Source organism: Dryobates pubescens, chromosome 24, assembly GCF_014839835.1.
Source record: "Dryobates pubescens isolate bDryPub1 chromosome 24, bDryPub1.pri, whole genome shotgun sequence".
NCBI lineage: Eukaryota > Metazoa > Chordata > Aves > Piciformes > Picidae > Dryobates > Dryobates pubescens.
The window spans coordinates 1,165,150-1,187,855 of NC_071635.1; the positions used below are offsets into that span (position 1 = coordinate 1,165,150).

A 22,706-nucleotide genomic window follows, 5' to 3' on the forward strand; every position below is an offset into this window, starting at 1 on the left:
GTTTATTAGGCTTTTTTTTCTTTAAATGCAGTTAATATTAAGCTCAGGATTGGTAAGCAGCAAACCATCAACAGCTGCCTGAAAAGCAATGCTCAAAAAGCAAGTTCGTTGGAAGAGAGCTCAGTGGATTGCCAAGCTCCTGGCAGGTCTGGAAACCCTGGGGAGAGAAATCTTTTTTGAATACTGATTTTATTCTATTAAGTATTCCCCAAAACTAAGCAAACAGATAAAAATCCTTTTCATTGGTAGCAATTACCACAAAGCACTCCACTGAACACAAGTCTTAGAAAGGATGTGTACAAGGGGTAGTGAAGCTGCAAGGTTTCCAAACACAGGAAACACTGCAGCTAACTTTGGTAACTTCACTTTTCTTCCAAGAATGCTTCAGGGCAGACGCCACTTTGGGGACACATGCTCCTGATCTCTGCAAGCTTGTCATCTATCTTGAAAAGCAACGTTAAGTGAGGTTGGGCATATGTTCTGCACCTTCTTACACAGGTAAATCAACACATAAAGAACAGAGTGGACTTGAACCAACACCCGGTTCAATCTATCCACACACAGCCATGAGAGGAAATCCTACATCTAACCCAAGCAGGCTACTTGACCACACATCTGACCCAAGAAGACAACTTGCAGAACACTATTTGAATGCACCTATAGGTCATGAACCAACATTTAGACAAATGCTCACTGTGAGCATGACTCACAAGGTATCGTAAGGTAACCAGCACTGTGCTGCAGACCAAGAGCAGCCTTTTGTTCCATGACACATGGTACCCTTCTCATAAAATCTGCCTCATTCAGTGCAAAGAGAAGATCCATTCTATACCAAAAGCAGGGTTTTGCAGTGAAGGCAACTCATCTGTAGGATGCCAGCTTTATCTGCAGTGTTTCCCAGCTGAAACACCCAGATGGTAATTGCCAGCAAGTGAAACGTTTAAAGTGATGAGGCAGGCAAACCTTGTTTGAAAAAATATTCAAAAGAACAGAATGAACAAAAACAACAGCAGATAGAATATGGTCTGGAATAACATCTTCAATGCATCACACAGGACTGGTACAAAAAAAAAAGAGTCCAGAAGAAAAGAGGTTTTGGATACTTCTTCCTCTGGAAATGCCCAATTCCCCAGTATCACAAAGGCTGCTTGGTCTTACTAATTACCACAGAACCACAGAATTTGTCAGGGCTGGAAAGGACCTCAGGGATCATCTAGTTCCAACCCCCATGCCATGGGCAGGGACACCTCCCCAGTGCTAAGTCTCCCATGCTGAGTCTTTCCCAGAGATGTGCAGGAGACTACATCACCCAGGCCTTCATCTAAGAGCAGAGCAGCTGTTCCAACCCCTCCGCACACAGGTAGGGCTGATCGTTACCTCGTGTCTCAACAGCAGTGATGCACTTTTTGATGACGGTGAACCCTATCTTATCCAACTGTGCACCTACAAGGGAGGGGAAAAAGAGAAAAATTAACAGTTTTAAAGCACCATTAAAATGATGTCTTTCACTGAAAAACAAGGCTGGGCTTAATCTCATAGCTAGCACTTCCCAGGCACAACTGTAGCTGCTCTGGAACAGGAACATTCACTGCTTCTTCTAGAAAAAAGTCCCTTTTCTGCTGCCTAGCTCTGCTTAGGCCAAGCAAAGGCTCATTCTAGTGGTAGTGGCTTGACTGAATGTGTTCACAGCAGCAGCCTTTGAAGAATGGGATCTCTGATTAGGTACATATGTTGGCAGATGCCAAATGGAATTTAGCAGCACTTACTGCAACATCGACAACATCTGAGAGAGTTAACCGAATGGGACAAGGAAGTGCTTATGATGAAAAAACATAATCAGCAGCAGCAGGGCTTTTACTGAGTCCTACCCTAAGCCAAAGAAATTCCCACACTAGAGCTGTGGGGCACATGCACATCCTCTCACAGCAGTTAATGATCTGACTGCATAAAAGCAGATGCATTAGCAGGACAACAGCTGAGAGCCAGCATTCCTTCGCTGTTCCTATCTCATTCTTCTTCTTCACATCAAAACTTCACTTGAGAGCTTACACTGTAAAGCTGCCCTCCCCCAGACATCTGTCTGTCTTGCTCCTGCAGGCCTGGTCTGGCACCACAGAAATAAAAATCTGTGGCCAAGCTTCCCTTAACAACGACACCAAGATCCAGTTTAAGCAACAACTGAACAGCAGAGAAGAAAGAAGCAAGCACAATTTGCCTGCTAATGCAAGAAGGATCGCTGGCTTTACTCACAGAGAGGAAAGCTAACATTTCAAGCAAGCCATCTCTTCTGCTTCCAGATCATGATTTACATTTTAAAGACATGCATTCAGGTTTTTTGCTGACCTTCATGTTCAGCTGTAATTGCTTTTAAAGCCATCCTCGTGCATTCTAACAGATGTGTGTGCACAAGCTGGATTAAGAAATTGTGATGCATTTACATACAAATTGAGCCCCTTTACCTCACGCTTGAAATGGAAGTCAAAGTGACAGAACCAGAGTTTTTCTCTAGCTCACCTCCAGATCTACAATTCTTACATAAGTACTAAACTGCATTACTGTCAAAAATCTTTTCATTACAAATCCACAAAACACATTCAGGTCTCTAGAGTGAAAAACACAATTGTGTTGGATCAACACAAAATTCACCTTTGCCTTTCTCAGTTGTAAGATGTGGACAAAACCCAGCTTTAACAGTAACTCAGGTACTTACTTCCCTCTCGTTTGGCACTTGTTCTGCTCACACTGATGAAGAGCTAATGCAGGAAGAGTAAAAACAACAGAAATCATTTTAAAGAATGTCATGAAAACAGAAACAAGCCACCCCCAGGTCTCAATGCCCAGCAAGCACAAACGCAGCTGTCTGCAGCTAGAACGCGTGCCCTGCAGCTACAGCAGAGCTCTCACAGTAGCATGGGAGGTCTGTGCCCCCTCAGAAAGCAGATAATTGCACTTTAAATAGTTTCACATTTAAGAAGTTCTCAGGAACTACAGTTCCTTGGGGAGCAGCACAGTGTCACAGCCACTGAAATTAACTGTGATTCACATGCTCCATGGTCCTGTGTTTCTCTGCAGGTTCATTTCCCACAGCTCAAGTTCACCCAAATGCTTTGAAGAATGCTGGGAGTTACATCCCAGCTCAGCTTTCCTGGAAGTTAGGAGCTTACTGGGGAGTCCAGCCCAGCCAGCATGTGATGGTAACAAACACCTCTGCAGATGAGGCAATGTTTCCACAACAATGCTGTCAATAAAGCCTGCTGCTAGAAGAGAGACCCCTGATTGTGTCATTGCCTAGAAACCCCCATTAGACCAATGAAATATTTATAAGCATAACCTGCAGTGTGTTTCAGGTCTGCACTTCAAAGACATGCCCTGATGTGAAGCAGAAATTAAGTGAATTCAGGCATAACCTCATTCCCACTCACAGACCTTTTTTTCCCCATCTAGTTTAAAATATATATAATATCATACAACTAAACCAAATCTTGCCAGTGGAATGCAGCATGTCAGCAGAAGGCTCAGTGGACATGCCAGACATTCTTTAGAACACCAACCTCATCCTGGTGATGGGAAACCATTTATATCACTCAGTGCTGTCATTACAATAACAAATATCTCACCATTAGGAGTTCACTGAGCTTTACTGAGTTCCTCATCTCTCCTCAGTTCTATTGCACTTTTAGACTTCCTTCATTAAATCTATCACTTTGCAAACTACATAATCCAACTTTGTTCAAGTATAAATGGAATCAGGAAGCAGAGAGTGAGAGAGTGTCTCCACTGTGCTATAAATGAATCTTTGAAAAATAAAATGTAGTTCAGCTTACAGCTTCTTTCCCATCCAAGGCTTCCATCCACAGCTTTCTGTCCTCCTCAGAAAACGCCTGCATGGTCACGGGAACTCCAGGCCTGCAAATGCACCAACCACACTGAGACTGCATCCATCAGCAACTGAAAATACCTTGTCAAATCCTACTTCCAAGTGCAATAAAAAAGCCCATTGTCCTGAAAGTCAGGGTTGGGGTTGTTGATTAATTACAGATCACTGCTCGTCTCTAAAACAATAGGTATAGGATGGATACACACAGCAGGACAGAGGAACAAAGACAGTGAATGTAAGCTGCAATATGTTTATTTGCAATAGCTCATTGACAGCCTGGAGATTCTTGAAATCTAAGTAGCATTTCAGCAGGATGATGCTCTTTATCAGTAGAAAGTCTTTTTCCAATCCCAAAAGACCTCTGCTCTCTCCTTCAGACTTAAATTTCTCTCCATTTACCACTAGTAACCTCCAAGAGCAGAAACAGAAAAATCTTCCCTTCCCAGTGATTCAGGCAGGCTGCTGGCACCATCAGAGCTTATAGTCATCAACACAGAAGTTAAAGAAAAAAAGGAATTGCCTCAGCTCTCCTTTTCAGAGAAAGCTCTGAAAATGTTCAGCTAGTTCCAAACTATGCTCAGGTCACATGCAAGGCTGAACAGCTGCTGCTGAGAGGGCCTTCCTAAAATATTACAGTCTCACCTCCTTCCACAGCAGAGGAACAAAGAAAAACCCCTGGCCAGCAGTCAATCCCTGTATTTAACATGGACAAGCCAAGGGATAAATGTGCCCTCAGCTGATAGCTAGGAGACGAGCTAATGGCCTGCAGCACAGAACTCATCTCCATAGGAACATCTCGGTACCACACACATATATTATTAAAAGGAAAATGTCTGATACCAAGGTCACAGTGGACCAGTTGTGTCTATTAGAGCTAGGCAGAAAGATGAATTAGATTTTCCCCACTTTGACCAGAGAAGAGAATGAAAAACTGGTTTTGAGGATCAAGGAAGCACGGCTCTCCATCCATCTCTGTTCAAAGGCCAGACACCTATTGAGCAGAGATGACACAGAGGGGACAGACTGACATTTCTCATGGTACTTTTTTAGCAGCTTTACCAGACTCAGCTTGAAATCTGTTACTCACACTGACCAACACACTGACCCAAGGGAAGAACAGTTAAGCCACATGCTCAGATGAAAATGCAAGTTCAAAGCACACTGTAGACTTGTGACTAATGCCACCTGAGCTGCAAATGAGGGTTCTGTCATCTGCACGGGAGCTGGATGCTTTCAGGTGCACTGCTAGCTTCACATTCCTCTACCCACTGCTCACTGCAGAGATGGGCATGCCTCAGGCAGCCCAGTCTGCCCACATGAGGTGGGCACAGCCTCTGAGCTAAGGCTGCATGTGCATATGGTCCTCATCACCACAGACACATCTGCAGACCGCTAGCAGCCACGGGACAGAGGGGCCTGGCAGCAACAACCACACAGCACTGGAAGTGAAGGGCACTATGAATCTGAGTGGAAAAACAAAACAAAAACTCACTTTCCCAGGATTTGAGGGAGGCCACAGGAGAAATGGAGAGGGACTTTTTGACAAAGGCATGGAGTGACAGGAAGAGGGGTAATGGACATTAGGAGGAAATTCTTCCCCGTGAGGGTGGTGAGGCACTGGAATAGCTGAAAATGCAACAGCAATATCCCAGTACTGTAAACTGGTACTTAGCAAGGAGTGCTTCCAGTGTGTTCCACCAGCTTACCTGTCTGAAGCTTCCAAGTCAAAACAGAATCTCCTGTCTGTGGTATCTATATTTCTTTTAGTACAATATGTAAGGACGAAGAGCTCCTCATCCCCCTGCAAAAGAAAGGGCTTTATGTGCTTGACTCTGGAGTGGCAAGCTTCAGTGAGCCAGTGACACAGAGTGAGGTAAGTTTACATTCTAACCATGGCAAAAGCTACACTGACAACTCACTGCTTTACTCAAGTCCCTGAAAGGAGGCTGTAAAGAGCTGGCTGTTGGCCTCTTCTCACAAGTCACAACTGGTAGGACGAGAGGAAATGGCCTCAGGTTACACCAAGGATGCCTTAGGTCAAACATTAGCAAAAGTTTCTCTGCTGAAAGGGTTCTCAAAGACTGGCACAGGGTGCTCAGCTAAGTGGCTGATTCCCCATCTCAGGATGTGCTCAAAAGGTGTCTAGATGTTGTGTTGAAGGATATGGCGTAGCAGTGCCCTGGGCAGAGTTAGATAACGGTTGCACTTGGTGGCCTTGGAGCTCTCTTTGCCAGCCGTGGTGATTCTGACACTTGCCCAAGAGCTCACTGAAGGTTGCTGTCCAGATCTCTGCACAGGAGCACTCAAGTTCCACAGTTGTGGTGGGGATGTAAACGCAAAAACATGGAGTCTGTTTTAGCTGGTACTTTAAACCCCTGTGGGGCTGTGTCACGCTGTAAACTAACACAAGTATTTGCCTAGGAAGAGTTTGCATCTGCTACAATGTAAGCACCAAATGAGCCCAAGAGACTTCTCCCACTCCATGTCAGACAGTGACCTTGGTAGGAAAGGTTATTGCTGCAGTAAATAAAGTCAGTGCTCTTTACTATCTGTTACATGTCTTACTGCAGCAGTCCATTCTTCAAGGCCTCAACATTCAGAAATCAAATAAACTCATCTGTGAGCATGGCGTGAGTTGTAGCAGATATCATCAAGATTAACTGTCCAGTTTAATTATTGCTTGACTTCTTCAGCACCTCCAGACACAGGAGGTTGTCACTGCAGGAGGAACTGCGTCATGGGGAGACTCTTTCTACAGCACAAATGGCTTCATAAGCATTCTGAGCCCCAAATGCTTGTGCTCATACTGTAGTTTCTATGAGGCCTCATTGCAATTAATCAGGGTTTTAAAAGTGCATAAAAGTCCTGAAACAATGAGAGAAGCCAAATGCCACCAATTGTCCAAAGCTTTTCCAGACTCAATGTATTTGTAAACACAGCCAGCCCTCAAAATGAAGAAAGCCACCTGCCCTCTGCCCCTCCAAGCTCATGGGACAGAATGCCCTGGTAGAATCCCACCTGCACCATTTTCTAACCAAATGTGAAGGTAAGGCAGGGGCCTGCACTGACAGTAGTATTGACTCCAGCATTGTTTTCCACCTTTGGATATCCTTTTTCCCTTGCAACAAAATGCATTTCATCCATATTAATGCCCTCATTTAATGTGTTGTCTCTGCAAGAGCCAAGTGCCCTCAAATCCCAACTATTTCAACAGGAATTAAAGCCATTTAGAGATAACAGTGTCTTGGGTCTTGAATATTTCAGATGCTATCAAAGATAGCTGAAGTTACATTCAGTTGTCAGTACAAATTGTGTTCCAGCTAAAATCTGCTTCTCTAGTCCTTCTATCTCTGAAAGAAAAACCTGACTGGAGAATATAAGAAAGAAATTTCCAAGTCTGTTATATTTTCCTGAGATATATTTTAACTTGTTCAATGCCTTTTGGATAAAGCAGATTCTAAAAGGTCAAAGACTGCATGTGATCTGTACCACGCTGCCCGATCCTTCAAGACGGAAGCAAGTGAAAAGTCTGCAGTGCTCTTATCTATTAATCAATCTGTAACTTTAGGTCAATGTCCTTAAAGGGCAGAATGAACTGCATGAAGAAGGAGGGGAAAAAACACAGGGGCAAGGAGGTAGAGAGGAAAAGTGCTTGATAAATCTTATCTGACACACCAGCTCATCCTCATGCAGGGTAAGTAGAATACAAAGATGTACTTACAACTTTGCCTCCTGATCTGTGTTCAAATGGGATCATGGTGAACTTCTTTGTCTCTTTCATATAGGTGCAGTAGTGCTTCACCCAGCTGGAGCCAAAGGGGGCAGGCCCTGCATAAACCAGAAGCATTAGTGGTATGTCCTTTCTCCAGCTTGGTTGTTTTCTTCTCCTGCTTTCCAACATGACACTCAAGAGCCCTACTTAGCTCCTATGGATGCAGTGTTTAAAACAAAGGCATAAAGTCAGAACATCCTACAAACTAATGCAACTGTATGTAAAACCAGAGCTTACTCTTCTCCTGCACGTAGAGATAGCCTTCCATCGTGATGTGATTGGCCCTTTTATGCTCCTGAGGGTTTCTTCTGATTTTGTTCATGAGCTCCTCTACCTCTGACCTTGTTCCTTCAAAACGATTCCGTGCCTAGAATCAAACGGCAAGAGCCATTAGTAGAGCAAGGGGAAGAAAGACTCTGCCTGGCAGACTGCAACAGGGACCATAACCACCCTCCTCCATCCCCTCTACCACTGGGAGGGAGGAGGTAGAGGATTTGGGAGTGAAGTTAAGCTTGGGAAGAAGTGAGGGCTGGGGCAAAGGTGCCTTTTAAGACTTAGTTTTTATTTCTCATTATCCTACTCTGATTTGGTTGGTAATAAATTAAATTAACCTTTTCTAATTATTTCCCAAGCCACAGAGTTTTGCCCAAGCCAGTAGCTGCTGAGTGATCTCTCCCTGTCCTCCTCCTGACCCACAAGCCTTTCATTATATTCTCTCTCCCCTGTCCAGCTGAGAGGGAGAGTGACAGGGCATCTTTGGTGGCACCTGGGCATCCTGCCAGAGGCAGCTCACTACAAATGACGACTTGTAAAATGAGAGAATGATTCAGGCCATTTTAGGATGCTGAGTGCCCAATTTCCATATACATTTACTCTTGGAGCTTTCTGATGTTCTTGGAAACCCAAGTGTGGTTTGGACATTGGCTGCTGTAACTGTGGAAAGAGCACAAAGATTGCCAGAGTAATTTCTAAAGCAAATCTGCTGACCTGTTCAGAAAGAAATGAAATACTGAGTGCAAAAATTACTTGGGACTTGAATATTCCAGTGTCCTTACTGAAACAGTGCTGCAGGTAGTGGCCTAACTCATGAGATTCTTACTAGTTGTCAGGAAGAAAAGGATTTTCTGTTGTTATTGAGGGGAAAAAGTGACAGGAAGGTCACCCACTCTGCATACACATTGACACCATACACATGCCAAATGTTTTGATCACACACAAGCAGAAGCATGCAGAAGAGCCCCACCAAGCCAAACAAAGTCCTGTTTATTATTGCTGAGTGTCACTCATCCCAAAGTTTGCAAGCAGCCACAAGAGAAATATTTATCAGATCTTTAGTAAAAACAACCAGAAAGTAACCAGATCATCCACAAATTATACAACAGGACTACACAAAACAACAGAGCAGCTCACACCTGGCATGAGGAACTCTTGGGTTCAGGCTGAAAAACACTGGCAAGCAGCCAGTGTGTAAATAACAAACCCAAGGCAGCCATGGCAATACCTGGCTTTCCCCACATGCTCATTACTCAGCTTACACAGAGTGAAAATACACATTTGCATCCCTAGCTGGTCTCTTCCCCAGCTGGTGGAAGTGTTTTGAGGAAATCACGTACTTCCAGATACAGGCTCGTGTGTCTTGTTGCTGTTGAGAGCACCTTCAGTCTTCTGGAAACAGAAGAGCTTCTGAAAATGCTGCCTGAGACAAGCAGACAGTGACACATCCACAACTTTGTGAAATCCAGGTTGTTCTTTCTACCTGCTCCTCAAACCTGAAGCTATAATGCTCACTGTCTTTGGACTTCCCTGAGGCGCTACAGCCCCACTCAGGCAGATGGGAATGCAGCTGTTGAGCTTAGCTTCATCACTCCTTCAGAACACTTCACTGGCTCTTTGCCATCTATAATCTGAACTCTGTGCTCTTCAAAACTTCTTCCTTCTCATGTTCCATTTCCTGCTCACCTCGCATCCACTGCCCTTTATCCACTGCGGTTCTGTGCTGCTCTGTTCAGCTAAGCACACAGAAGAAAGCCTGTCCTGAGATCTCGTCCAGAAGCACTGACTTTGGCCCTGGAAGTCTGCTTATGAAGTCACTGCTGCTCAGTTTCCCAACCCAACCCAACCAATAGCTCAAGGGGAAACTTAAGACTTCAGCACATGGGGAGAAAATTAAAGGACTGGAATCATGACACACGAATGTGTCGCAATGTATTACAGCTACTGTAATCCTCTCTTCTGCCTTGGCACCTCCCTGCCACTGCCTGCTGGTTAAGCCACTCCTAAAAATAGACTGCAACCTCTGAGATGTCATTTCTGTGTCTCAACTCCACGTGCCCTTAGAGGTCAAGAAAGCAGATGCACCATCATTAATTGCTTATCTGCAGGAAGGTTCATGGTTTGTTCCCTACCACAAGCCTCTGGCACATCCAGACTCCTCTGCTCTTCAACAGATCTCAAAGAAACCAACAGACCATCTGACTTGTGGCTCTGCCAGCCCCACTGCTTCCTGCTCTAGCAGCCCTGAGCAGATCATACTGAGCAGTTTGGTGTGAGGGTACACTAAGCAGTGGTGGGCCTCCCTGAGCCTGCCCTTGAAGAGACACGTTGTTATATCAGATACACTACGGGTGCTAACACCAAGTCTCCTCACCCCAAGCCAACAGGGAGGCTCTTGCCTGAAAGGGCTGCTTCAAAACAAAGAGAAGCTCAAGTCACACTGATGCCAGAGATATTCTATATATTCTATTCTATGTGGACTATAAGCTCAGCTCTTCTTTTCTTCTCTTAGTTACAGATCATGCAGCCTGATCAAATCATAACCTTCAGGTATGACCACCACATACTTGATTTCCAACCCACCTAAACCACTCAGGACCTTGGTATTTCATCACTCTGAGCTCTGCAGTGCTGTACACATTTTAAACAGGCCACTCGTTGTTAAGCTTTTTCATGACAAGCCCTGTGTGCTGCTTCTAATAAACAGGAGAAAGGAGTGGGAGCCTTTCACTTGGGGTTTGCTTTTTAGAGTGTGAGAAACGACGAAGTCCTCCCTGGAGTCAGCAGCGATTTGCTCAGTGATGTGGTTGGTTAGCCAGGAGATGGCAATATATCCCCAAAGTTCACAGGCAAGGCACTAGCAGCGAGGACTGGCAAGACAGAGACGCAACACGCAAGAACGCCAGCGTGGGCTTTCACTCCGGGTAACACAGAAGGCAGAGAAATCCACCTCAACTTACATTTTGTATGTTTATCTGCAGGGCCATTTTGTAATGATTGAAGTCTTTAGCAAGCTCATATCCCTGATGATAGAAAGTGAACAAACCCTGGAAAAAAGATAACACCTGAAATAGAAACAACAAGAGACTCGTTAGGATGAAACACTCCGCTTCCCAGAAGGGGATTGCTGCGAGAGCCTTTTCTTGGCAAGATCAGAGATGACAAAATGATTGTTTTCAAACACATTTCCACTAATTCATTACTAACTGTTTAGATCCAAATCATTACAGAACTGTTTCAGGTGGAAGAGATCTCCAAGATCCTCAAGCCCAACCACTGACCTAACACAACTATGGACAAAGACATTTTTGGGTGGTCCTGCCTCTGGAATTCACAACTGATCTCTGTGTTGCCTGTGGTCAGATGTAATTTCCTATCCCCAGACTTTCCTACGTTATGTTTTCCTACTGCTGCTCTGATACCACCAATGGCTGGAATAAGTATTAGTGCACAAGGAGGTAATGATCATGTTACCTTTTGGGCACTCTTTCCCTGCTCACAGCCACGCTGAGATGGCTTTCAGAACAGGGTTAGTTGGTTGGTTTGAAGAAGCTTCCCCTGCAGTAACTTTGCTCATCACTGCCTTTGGTCTGCAGATCTGACCCTCTGCCAGAGCCAGCAAGTGATCTGTGTTGCAATTTCTGCCTTCAGTGTTTCACTTGAAAAGAATGAACTAGTTACACTGTTTATAACGTTTCAAACAGCGTTTGAAGAGTTAGCATTCTCCTCTGAGGAGACTTCAGATGGTTTGAAACACAGGAACTGAGTCCAAAACTACTTAGGATTTTTAAAAATTATTATTTAAAAACTGAATAAAACAAAAACAACTAAAGCCACCAACACAACAACAGATTCCCATGCAACCACTTCCCTTGAACTGTGCTAACATATTTAAAGCACTTTATTCCCACTTCAGGATCTTAGCCATTTCTTCATCCAGAAATAAGCTCTATTAAATACACAGCTCTCCTTCACTCCATGCTGCTTTTGTAAAGGTCATTTTGGACTTCATTACCATCATTAGATGGAAATAATGGTACCAGAATAGAAGGACAGATGAGGCTCAAGCACAGACCTCAGAGCGAGAATGAATGCAAGACAGCTCTGCAATCCACCCTCCCTTTATCTGTGTTGTACTTCAAGCTCTCCCATTCTGTCATGAGGCTGCATTTGTACTCTAAAGCTTAAAGCACGTTTCAGGGGGTTTTTAGAGTAAGCTCTTTTCAGAGACTTTAGTCCCTCACTTCCACTGAGATTCAGTGGAACCCCTTGACTTCTGGCAGAGAGTCAAGTGCAAGTAAAATAATACATTATCAGCCTGCCTGGTAATGAGCCTTTTAGCCAGCAGCACCTTCTGAACTAGTTTATATTGGCACTTCTTCACTAACAATCCTCTAAGTACAACCTCCCCATTGAAAATTAAATTCCTTACCTTAGTCAGGAATAACAAATCAGTGGTCAAAACAAACACACAGACAAAACAAAAGCAGCAAGTCTGACCCCAACATCAAATGGAGGTTTTGGCAGCACAGCACAAGCTATCACACACCTGAGAATCAGCATCAAGGGATGCAGACCAACTGCAGGCCATTACTGAGGTGAGCTTTGAGATGCCTGGCCAGCTGTACCTGTACTCAGGATGTGCCCAGATGTCAGAGTGCTTTAAACTCCCTCAGGTCACACAGCTGCATACATTTTCCAGGGAAATAGACCTCCTTGGCTTTTGTCCTATTGCAGCTTCTTCCCCAGCTCTTATCAATGACTGGATTTGGTACTTACAGGTTCCACACATTCAAACTTCTTCCTCTCCTGTATCTCTTGCAGCTTGCACACATACTCAAGGGACAGCTCGTAGAAGTGTTTCCTATTCTGCTCCACTTGGTTATCTGCCTGCACACAGAACACAGCTACTGAAGTTTCACAGACACTTTGCAGACAGCCTCAAAACAACACATGTACAGCATACAAGTGGCAAGCAACAAGATCTCTTCCTCCAGAGTGGGATTTGTTCCCTTACACATAGCTTGTTCATTTCCTTTCAAATGCCAGCAGCCGTTCCCTGTATGCTGCTTTGAATCACGAGCCTCAGTTTCTAGAAGCATTCCAATAACACCTCTTTAGGTTTCTTTTCTGTGGAATTCAAGCCAAATACATCAGAGCAGGTACTTCAAGAGCATTGAAGAGCTGCCTGCCCAAGCAGAGAGATGGGGCTAGCAGCATCTTCCCTTAGAAAAGGGGGAAATGTCTCTCCAAACAAACTAAGGAAGAAAATGTCATTGCTGAAATACTGTAAGATTTCCAACTGAAATAGCAGCTGTAAATACCCAGGATGCTGTTATACCCACCCCACAGCTGGGCTCACTCTGGCTGGCAACATAAAAAAAGGCAATTAAAGAAGTTCACTTATTAGTAAGACTCTTCAACAGGTTTCCACACAGCATCCAACGTTTCAAAATCCAACCCTATTGGCTGCAGCTGACTTGTAGCTCAGCCTTGCTGAAATGCCAACAACACACTGGAGCTGTCATTCACCTGCACATTCATAGTTAACTTTCTAGCACAGGAGTGTTGTTTCATTATTGTTTTAAGTGCATGTGCCTTCATTAAACTATAAAATATCCAGAACTAGGTAAAGGAACCCTTTATTAAAACACATTAAAGATAGGCTAGAAAGAGATTCTCTAAGGGATTAACACTTAGTCTTTGTTCATGTGGGAACACCAAATGCTTCTGCATTAAATTACAAAAGAGCATGGAGAAAGGGTTAGGTGAAAGGAGCAGACTTACTGTTACACACTCTCAAATACCAAGACTATATCCTTCAGGAAGAACATTGAGTGCTGTACTTTAAGAGGATAAGTCAAATTAGCCTTAAGACAGTTTTGCCTTAAGATGTGCTTTGCTTTGCTGTCCTGTGCTAGGAATCTGCCAGCAGTTAAAGGGACACAACAATAAATATCATTAAACAAATAAAGCACTGCTAGGCATATGAGTGAGAAACCAGACTTCAAAAGGCCAAGCCATTCCAAAGCATCCTGTAAACCATGCAGCACCAGGACTAAGCTGTCAGCAAAGCTTCTGATGAGGAATACAAGTACTGAAGGGTAGCCATAGAAAAAGAATGAAGTGGGTCTGCTAGGCCATCTGGCTAATTGATAGCAAGACCCCCCTACACACACCAAAGCCCCACTTAAGCCTGTTCCTAATTCTCTACTTTGTTTGCCTCCTTCCTTCTTGTTTTGGTTGCCTCACCCTGGCCCAAGAATACAGTTCTGAAATTTTTAGCTAACTTGCCACTTAGATTAAAAATGTTAGAGATTATTTGAGGTGGGGTAGAGGGTAGGGAAAAGAGCTCTCTCTGAAGAAAACATTAAGAGTTTAATGACTCAAGCTATTAATAGATTAAGCTTGAAAAATTCTGACATAGTGGCATTTGTCTGAAAAAAAGAAATAATCCATCTGCCTACAGCAAGTCTCTGCAGGATTTCTCTGTTGTTGTGTCACATCCTATTTACTGTTGCTCCAGAAATAAAAGCTATTACAAATAAGGAGGAGGATGATGATGATAATAAACCCACAGGGACAGAAGGAATACCAGGCAAAACAGATCTGGTTTTAAGTTAGAAACCATCAACAAAGTTTGTAGCATCAGTTGAAAAAATGGACCTTCAAAACATGAGGAAGAAAAGCACTAAACCACTTCTTTGGGGAGTAAAAATCTTGCTGCATGTGGCATTAAGCATTAGGTCAGGACACTTAGTCAATACACACAACTGGCTTTAGAGTGTAAGCATAGAATCAGAGAGAGGTTTGGGTTGGAATGAACCTCTTTCTAGCAGGGACACCTCTTACTAGCCCAGCTTGCTCAAGGCCCCCTGCAGTCTGGCTTTCAACACTTCCAGGCTTGGAGCCTCTACAACGTCTCTGAGCAACCTGTTCCAGAGTCTCACCACCCTCATGGGGAAGAATTTCTTCCTCATGTCTCATCTAAGTCCAGCTTCTTCCAGTTTGAAGCCACTACCCCTCGTCCTGTCACTCCATGCCTTTGTCAGAAATCCCTCTCCAGCTCCCCTGTGGTCCCCCCTCCAAATCCTGGAAGGCTACTCTAAGGTCTCCCCAGAGCCTTCTCCTCTCCAGACCGAACATGCATGGAAAGCATGCAATGACATGTAGGAAATGCAGAGTTTCTCACAGTATTGGCAACTTGCTATTAATTGAATTACACTTAAAAAAAATTAACATGAGGTTCAGTGCCTCATAGATATGCCAAGAGAAGCCCTCAATGCTAGGGGTACACCACTAAGTTCACCAACCTTTCCAGCTGACACAAATGTTCCTTTCATCACGAGGAATGCTGGGGTGGGTTTGAGTAAAATACATTTATCTGTTCAAAAGCCTTTGGCTTGCATAAAGAAAGGCAGGCAACAATACCTCTTGTAATTGCAGCTCTTTCTTCTTAGCTGATAAATTCAAATGCTTTTCTAACAAACTGTAGTTCTTCTCAGTCTCTTTATCAAACTTCTTCTTTTCCTCCTAGAAACAGAAACAACAAAGCCAATGTATATGTAAAAGTGTTAAGCAAAGCCTCCTCCTTTCTTCTTTCAAAATGCTACTTACTCAGAAGCAAAGAGAAACAAAATGTCATAGCTGCAAACAACTGAAGAAAAGTAAAGTTCCAACTCATTTTTTAAGTTAAAGGCTAACTTGCAATGCAATCCCCTTGCACCACTGTGGTGAAGCTTATCACACAAGTGCTTACATCATCTAAGTTTCAAAAAGCCCCCCCCAAAAGAGAAATCTCTTCTTGATTGATTACATCTTTCATTCTTTACAGTTCCAGCCCCAAAGTGAATCCACCTCTGCATCCCATAGGGTTTCTTGATTTTAAAGCCACACAAAGACCTCCCTGCCGAGTTCCTGCTTCTACCAGACTGCTGTTTGCCCATGATTAAGCAAACAGATGAAAGACAATGAAAGTCTCCATCAGCATCTATCATGCTAGCAGCAGAGAACCTCTGTAAGATACAGGAATATCATTTGCACATGCAAACCCAGTTCTCTGACCATCAGAAACAACGCATTGGAAGAGGAGCAGCCTTCATTGTCTCTAGGAACTCTGAGTTCTTGGATCTAATTTAGCAGAAGACATTGTAAAAACAATCCTCTCATTTCCTCAGTTCCAATCACTGAGCACTTCTCTTTATCCTCTCCATCCCTATATTCTTTCCCACTCACAGAGGCAAGGAGTTCTTTACAAAAAGCAAAAAAAAACCCAGATAAAACAAAGGCAATTTTCTCTTTGCAGGTTGCAAAACCGTGGTTAAAGGCACGTGGATGAGTGAGCTCCTGGGGGAAGTTAGTATTTTTCAGCCTTTGATTATGCAACTACAAGCAAAGACAAAGCAGAAGAGGGTTACCCATCAGGAAAGGGAGCAGGCTGTTAGCAGGATTGCTCCTAATCCAGACACAAGAGATAAGAGAGGGGGAGGAGAGAAGGAAGGGGAAGGACACATTCTTCTCTTCTTGAAGCATACTTTCCATTTGTTTCTGAAGCAAGTTCTCAAAGCAGGGGGAGGGGGGAAAAATGAGAGTGTGAATACATGAAATGTAAACAACAGCATCCTTCTGCCAAATACATCTCCATACTGCAATGCAAGCCAGGGAGAGAAATTAAGCTCATCAGAAAGGCAATGAGGGACAAACCTTTACAGCTCCTAGCTGCTCTTTCCTAAATCTTTCCAAAGGTTTGATCAGAGTTTCAGTAACACTGAGTGCCTAAAGGAAAAAAAGCATGGGTTAGGTTTCTGTAGCCACTGACAAGTCACTTCAGCACCAGCAACAAAAAGACAAAGCAAGCAGGGTGTGGGGTAAAGGAGAAGCATGCACATTAGGAGTCTTCAGTCCTAACCCCACCCCCTCCCCCCCCCCCCAATTAAAGAAAGGAAATAATCCCATCCCTGAGTCCATCCAAGACTCAAATTCCCATCCCTTATCTCAACCCACTGTCACATGCAGACATGTCAGAAAGGTACAGGCTGAAGCCAAACTGAGCTGCTTCACTCCTGCCAGCCTTGCAGATCAGGTTGATGGTCTCAAAGACTGAACAACAGAGTGAGACACAGAACAAATTATTTCACCTGAGGACACCCAAATGCCTGGAACAGCAAGCACTATAAACAGAGCAAAGCAGACTACCAAGTGGCAAAAAGTCTTTTGACACACAGGTAAAGCCATTAAGCATTGAACATAAATCTCACCGAATATTCAAAGTATTTAAGTTAACCTGAGTTATAAAATCAAGAGGTACAAAAGCCAAGAACCACGAGGTGTAGTTGACTGGGTGGCCACCTACCAATGCACTTCTAATAAGCAGCCTCAGCCATACATAAAGGAGAGAAATAAAAAGGACACAATATGCCATCATGAGACAGAAAACTGCATCTTGCTAGACCTGGTCACCAAACAGAGTTTGTAGTTCACATAGAATCTCAGTGGAGATGAAGTGGGTGCAAAGAAAGGCTGAAAATGTTAAGAAGTGTTTGACATTTCAGTAAAGGTTGGGATTTCTCAATGTTGTAGTTTGAGCTGGGTGCCCCCCTGGTGCATTCACTTCCTGTGTCCAGAAGTCCAGCCCAGAGAGATGGACACAGGAAATTGTGTATTTCCTACCATAATTCTTTGCACCACTATAAGATCCAGTGCGGAGTCTGGCACTTCCTCTTTCCTTCCCTCTCCGAGATGCCCCAACCCATTACACTCAACACAGCAACAGAAGCACAGAAGAGATGGCAAGAGCCTGGAAGGTGTGGAGGAGCAAGTGGGATCCTTTTTTGTCTCAGTCCTAGAAAGACAGCAGAGAAAAATGTGCCCAGGATGGGGGCTGTGCTACAAGGAGTGAAGCAGAGCTCCTTGGAAGCCAACCGTAGATACAATGGAAGGCTTTCTCCTCTCCTCCTTTTGTCTTCCCTTCAAACATGAGAAGTTTCAGATAAAACACTGCAAGCTTAAACCAGCCTTCTGGAACGCTTCTGAAAAGCTCTTATCATAAATCACAGGAGGGATGTATTAGAGATGTGGGACAACACAGATCCCAACAGTGCTGTCTGCTCCCACCCACCCCTGGAGCCATGCAGGGATTACTGTGGGAGTCATCCTGCCAACTCATCCTAACTGGAGCAGCTCAGGTTTTTAGACAGCCACAGCAGCATGCTAACCCCTGTAGCTAACCAGAACCCCAAATACCTAGCAAGTCTGGGCCAAACTGCATGTTGCCAAGTCTTCCACGCAACAGATGCTTCCTAACTTCAAAGCACTTGTTCTCATGGCCCAAACATTTTCTGTCTGCAGCCATTTCCTGATTTTGACCCAAAAAAACCCCAACCCCACAACCTTGAAGCATCCTTGAGGGTAGCCTTGGTTGAAGAAAAAGAAAACTTCAACTGACAATTTTGTCTTTCAAAGAGTAGAGCAGCACCAGGCTAACCCTGACACAGGAGACCCTTGCATTGGGCTGGAGGACAGGGAAGGACCACCTCTGCCAAATGTCCAGCCCAGCAAAGAGATATCCTGAAGAGTTCATCCCACGGTTATGGGAGTGCTCCTGGTGGCTGGAGAACCATTTGTTCCCTGCCCTGCCTCTGCTTCCACCAAAAGAGAGGCAGGGAAGCCAAATGCCCCAAACAAGAGAAGAGCTGTGGTTCCAGGAAGGATCCTGCCCCGCTGCCAGCCTGTGCACACACATCCTCACTACTCAAGCAGTTACCCAGGGGCTCCAGGGCAGCTCTCAGTACACTCAGGTATCCAAACTTGCTCAGGTTCCCTAAATTTCCTGGAAACTCTTAGCAGCTGAAAGGAAACAGCCATTTGGAATTATAATTGGATCCAGCACCAAAAACAGTTTCCTGGGACACAGCACAAGCTCCTGAGGACTGAAGGACCTCTCCTTGATGACCACAAGGATTGTCCCAAGTCAGGGGACAGGAAAATCCTCATGTATCACAAAAATGTAGAAGTTTAAACAATTTCTGCCACTTATCTATATTGATAAAGTGAGGGAGGAAACGATGAGGCCACCTCAGGGCAAAACTCAGAGAGGCAGGAGGTGAGCACACTATGGTTAGTGGATCATGTAAAGGTAGCAACTGAGCTAACAAGTTGCTTATTAATTGTTTGGATGAGAAGAGCAACTAAGGTGGTGAAGGGCTTTGAACACACATCTCATGAGGAATGGCTGAAGGAACTGGGGCTGTTTAGCCTTCAGAAAAAGAGGCTGAGGGGAGACCTCATTGCCCTCTACAACTACCTCGAATGAGATTGGAGCAAGGTGGGTATTGGTCTCTGCTCACATGCAAGAAGTGACAGGACAAGAGGAAAGAGCCTCAAGCTGTGCCAGGGGAGGTTCAGATGATAATAGGAAAAAATTCTTCACAGAAATGGTTATCCAGCACTGGCTGCCCAGGGAGGAGGAGGAGTCACCATCCCTGCAGGAATTTAAGAGACTTGTGGATGTGGTGCTGAGGGACACCGTTCAGCAGCAGTGGCTCAGCAGCAGTGGTGGGATTGCAAGCTCTAAGGGAGAGGCTGGACTTGGTGATCTCAAAGACCTTGTCCAGCCTCAGCAGTTCTGTGGTTTTACACAAGAAAGGGAAGCACAAAGGTTAGCACGCAGTGAATGTATGCTGAACATGAAGCCTGGGGGCTCAGAAAGAAAACCAGAGCACCTGGATGTCACAGAAAGCAAGAAAATGGAGCAAGGGAAAAAACCCAGCAACCAAGCCACAAGCAGGAGAGGCTGTGGTTTATAAACCAGCAGGGCTGGCTGCAAATCACTTGGTCTGCTCCACTCCCGTGAGCATTAACCATGGGAACCACCAGAGGAATTTGTTTGAAGCAGAAAATAATCTTTAAATCAAAAAGGGATGTTCCCTCAGCAACTGCTAACAAACAGATTCCACTGCTGCCAGTGGTGTGATAAGGCAGTAACTCTTTCAATTGAAGAAAAATAAGCCTCTCCTCCTTCCAAAAACGGCATTTTTCATTTCAAACAACTTCAACTCTTCCCTCTCCAGCAGAATTCTGCCTGCCATACAGTATTGATGTCCCCCCCTTTGCTTTCTGTGGCTGGGTTAAAGAACAGGGCTCTTGAGTGCTTCCTGGTGAGGTGAGATTTCGTAGCTCTTTGGTCACTCTCCTGCAACTTCATACCAAGTCCATGTATAAAACCAAAAGACGACTACTCCCTCCTCACTGAAGCGAGCATGCAAGGGAGTTTGTGTGCATACAAACAAAGTGTCAGCGACAAGACTGGTGAATTGAACAGTGAGCTATCAAGCTGCTCTTCTGGCCAGCAGGAATAAACCCAGAAGTTTTTAATCAAAGTATTATGAAACAGAGGAATTCTCACTGCTTACCAGTACTCAGAATCCAGGGCTTGGCATGAAAAGCAACACAAACATGTGTACTTCCCTACATAACAGAGGTATTATTTACTGCCCTGCTGTTCATTGTTAATTGAGTTTATTTACAGCTTGGCAATTCAGAACAACACCTTTTTTTCTTCTTTTAAAACCATGGATAACACCAGCAGACAAAAAGTAACATTGCCTTAGCACAAGGACAAGTTTCATTTATAATTGTCATTAATGATGTTTAAGCTAGGGATTGCTCAAGTTATTTGTCACTATCACTAGCATCTTCCTCAAGAACTAGAAGCATGTTGAACTGTAAAATATCCATAAAGGGCCCTGTTAGGCATTCAAGTGAAATATTAATTGCTGTAAAACTACATGCTCTTGCCTCTTTCAACTTCTGTCTTGACTCTCAAATTAAGTTTCATGCCTCTGCTCCTGGCAAATTATGATGATAGGAAGGTAGTATTGACAAGGCACCCCAAAATTCCTTTCTTTGTACCTCTGGTCTGTCCAAACCTACCTGAAAGGACACTATACTCAGTTGCAAGACCTGGCAGGCAGACCCTGCCAATTGTAAGTGCTAAGTGAATCCGTATCAAGAGGTCACTCCTCAGGCAGTGTGATCTTAACCAGCTTTAGCAATTGCAAAGTCTCCCAAATGCTTTAAGAAATGTTTAACCCAACATGCTTGGGGAAGACAGTCTGGACCTGCTCCTGCTATTCCTGTTCTATTTGCTGCACATATGGAAAAGTCAAAGCATTAACTTGATTAGAAGCCTGCCACTAAAATCATCATGACATCATCTCAGAAGATCACTGTATCCAACAGCATCTTGAAGCAGGCTTTCAGCTTTGTGTGACCTACTTCCAGATGCCTTTACAAAACTCCATCTACTCAGGCAGAAACGTTGTGCAGAAGGGTGATAAACCTGACTCCTTCAGCTCCCTGTTCTTCAGAAGAGACAAGCAGCAAGTTGGAGATTAAGGGGCCAAACTCAACATTTCCCACAAAGGCACAGACTAAATCCATTAGCAAGTGCCTTCACAGCTGTTTGCTTCTTTATGTCTCAAGTCAACAAGATCCAACAGGTAACTTAAGTGCCAGTCCATAGGATGACCCTGTTTAGTCTGTCACTTCCTCCCTTCTCAGAGAAGGTAGGAGTAGAGCTGTGTAGGGAGAAACTGCTTCCCCAAACACCTCCTGCTGTGCACTGTAACCTGACAGCACCGCGCACCAGCATTCAATGGCCCTCATGCTTTCCCACCCTCCTGCAGGCTCTCCTTGCCAGCACAACCAGGCTTGTGTTGCAGAGAAAGAAATCTCCCTGTGCAGGTTCTGTCAACCCGCCAGAGCTGCCCCAGAAGCTCAGTCCAGGCCCTGTGGCTAAAAAGGCCAGACCAAAATAAGTTAATCAAAATACATTTTGCTTACTAGACATATGTGGCAGTGGCCTCCCAGCTTTCATCCTGAAAACATCCCGAAGACCTTGGTCTTTACTGGAAGAACTGGAAATGACACATTGCTCATGAACAGCTCTGGTGATGAGGTAAAGGGATGCTGACTGTTCCAGTCCAAATCTAAGCATCCTGCCATACTCAGCAAGAAAAGAAAGACGACACAGACATACACCTTGCTGCAGACTGCATGGTGCTGAGTTCCCAGTTCTCATCCCTGGAACCGGAATGCAGATTAGATGGATGCCAAACAGAAAAGAAGGGTTTAAAGTTCTCAGGAAAGACTTCATTTGTAGACAGGGGCAGGATTGTTTCTCGCCTCGAAGGAGGCAGAGGGAATTTGCCAGTCAGTAGGGCAGAGTCGTGAAACTGATCAAGTGTCAATGAAATTAGATATGGGAAGGAAGTTCTGCCCTGCTGAGTGCAACAGGGAATGCAGAATGGAAGACATACCTAGCAGTGATGCAGTAACAAAGCTGTTCACACTGCTGCTAAATACAGACATTTACTTCATGAGAAAGACATTTGCTACCTACAGCTGTGCTTCTGCTTACAGAGGATAGAGAGCTTCTGTTTTTCCTAAGGAACTGCAACATTCAGCCTAACAAAGTAGCAGATTCTGGTACCTCCAGTGTTGGGGGAGAGGGAAATACAGAAAAATTGGGTTTTCCTCCAAAAACACTTTGCTGCTTCACATAGTGAACTGCTACTGACATGCCTGGAACCTTGTGTTAGGTCATTTTGCAGACACAATGCCAGTGTTGAGAACTGGAGACTTTCAACCCCCTTCTGGCTGTGTTCCCGCACAGCCTGCCCTGAGTGATCCTGCTCTGGCAGGGGCGTTGGACTGAGTGATCCACAGAGGTCCCTTCCAACCCCTAACATTCTGTGATTCTGTGACATGAGCTGCAAATTGAAA

The 22,706-nt window shown here is 44.4% G+C and overlaps 1 protein-coding gene across 2 annotated transcripts in view; it reads right to left on the minus strand.

Moving 5' to 3' along the window:
• The window catches only part of ARHGAP10 (Rho GTPase activating protein 10), a 127,234-nt gene that overhangs the window by 70,499 nt on the left and 34,029 nt on the right, over positions 1-22,706 (minus strand). For both annotated transcript variants that reach the window (XM_054172633.1, XM_054172634.1), the window contains exons 4-13: positions 16,626-16,697; positions 15,354-15,455; positions 12,702-12,812; positions 10,883-10,987; positions 7,887-8,016; positions 7,599-7,705; positions 5,584-5,678; positions 3,825-3,906; positions 2,711-2,753; positions 1,378-1,443 (exon numbers count right to left, since the gene is read on the minus strand). In XM_054172633.1, the coding sequence (XP_054028608.1) occupies positions 1,378-1,443; positions 2,711-2,753; positions 3,825-3,906; positions 5,584-5,678; positions 7,599-7,705; positions 7,887-8,016; positions 10,883-10,987; positions 12,702-12,812; positions 15,354-15,455; positions 16,626-16,697 (913 nt within the window). The remainder of the gene's footprint in view (positions 1-1,377; positions 1,444-2,710; positions 2,754-3,824; positions 3,907-5,583; positions 5,679-7,598; positions 7,706-7,886; positions 8,017-10,882; positions 10,988-12,701; positions 12,813-15,353; positions 15,456-16,625; positions 16,698-22,706) is intronic.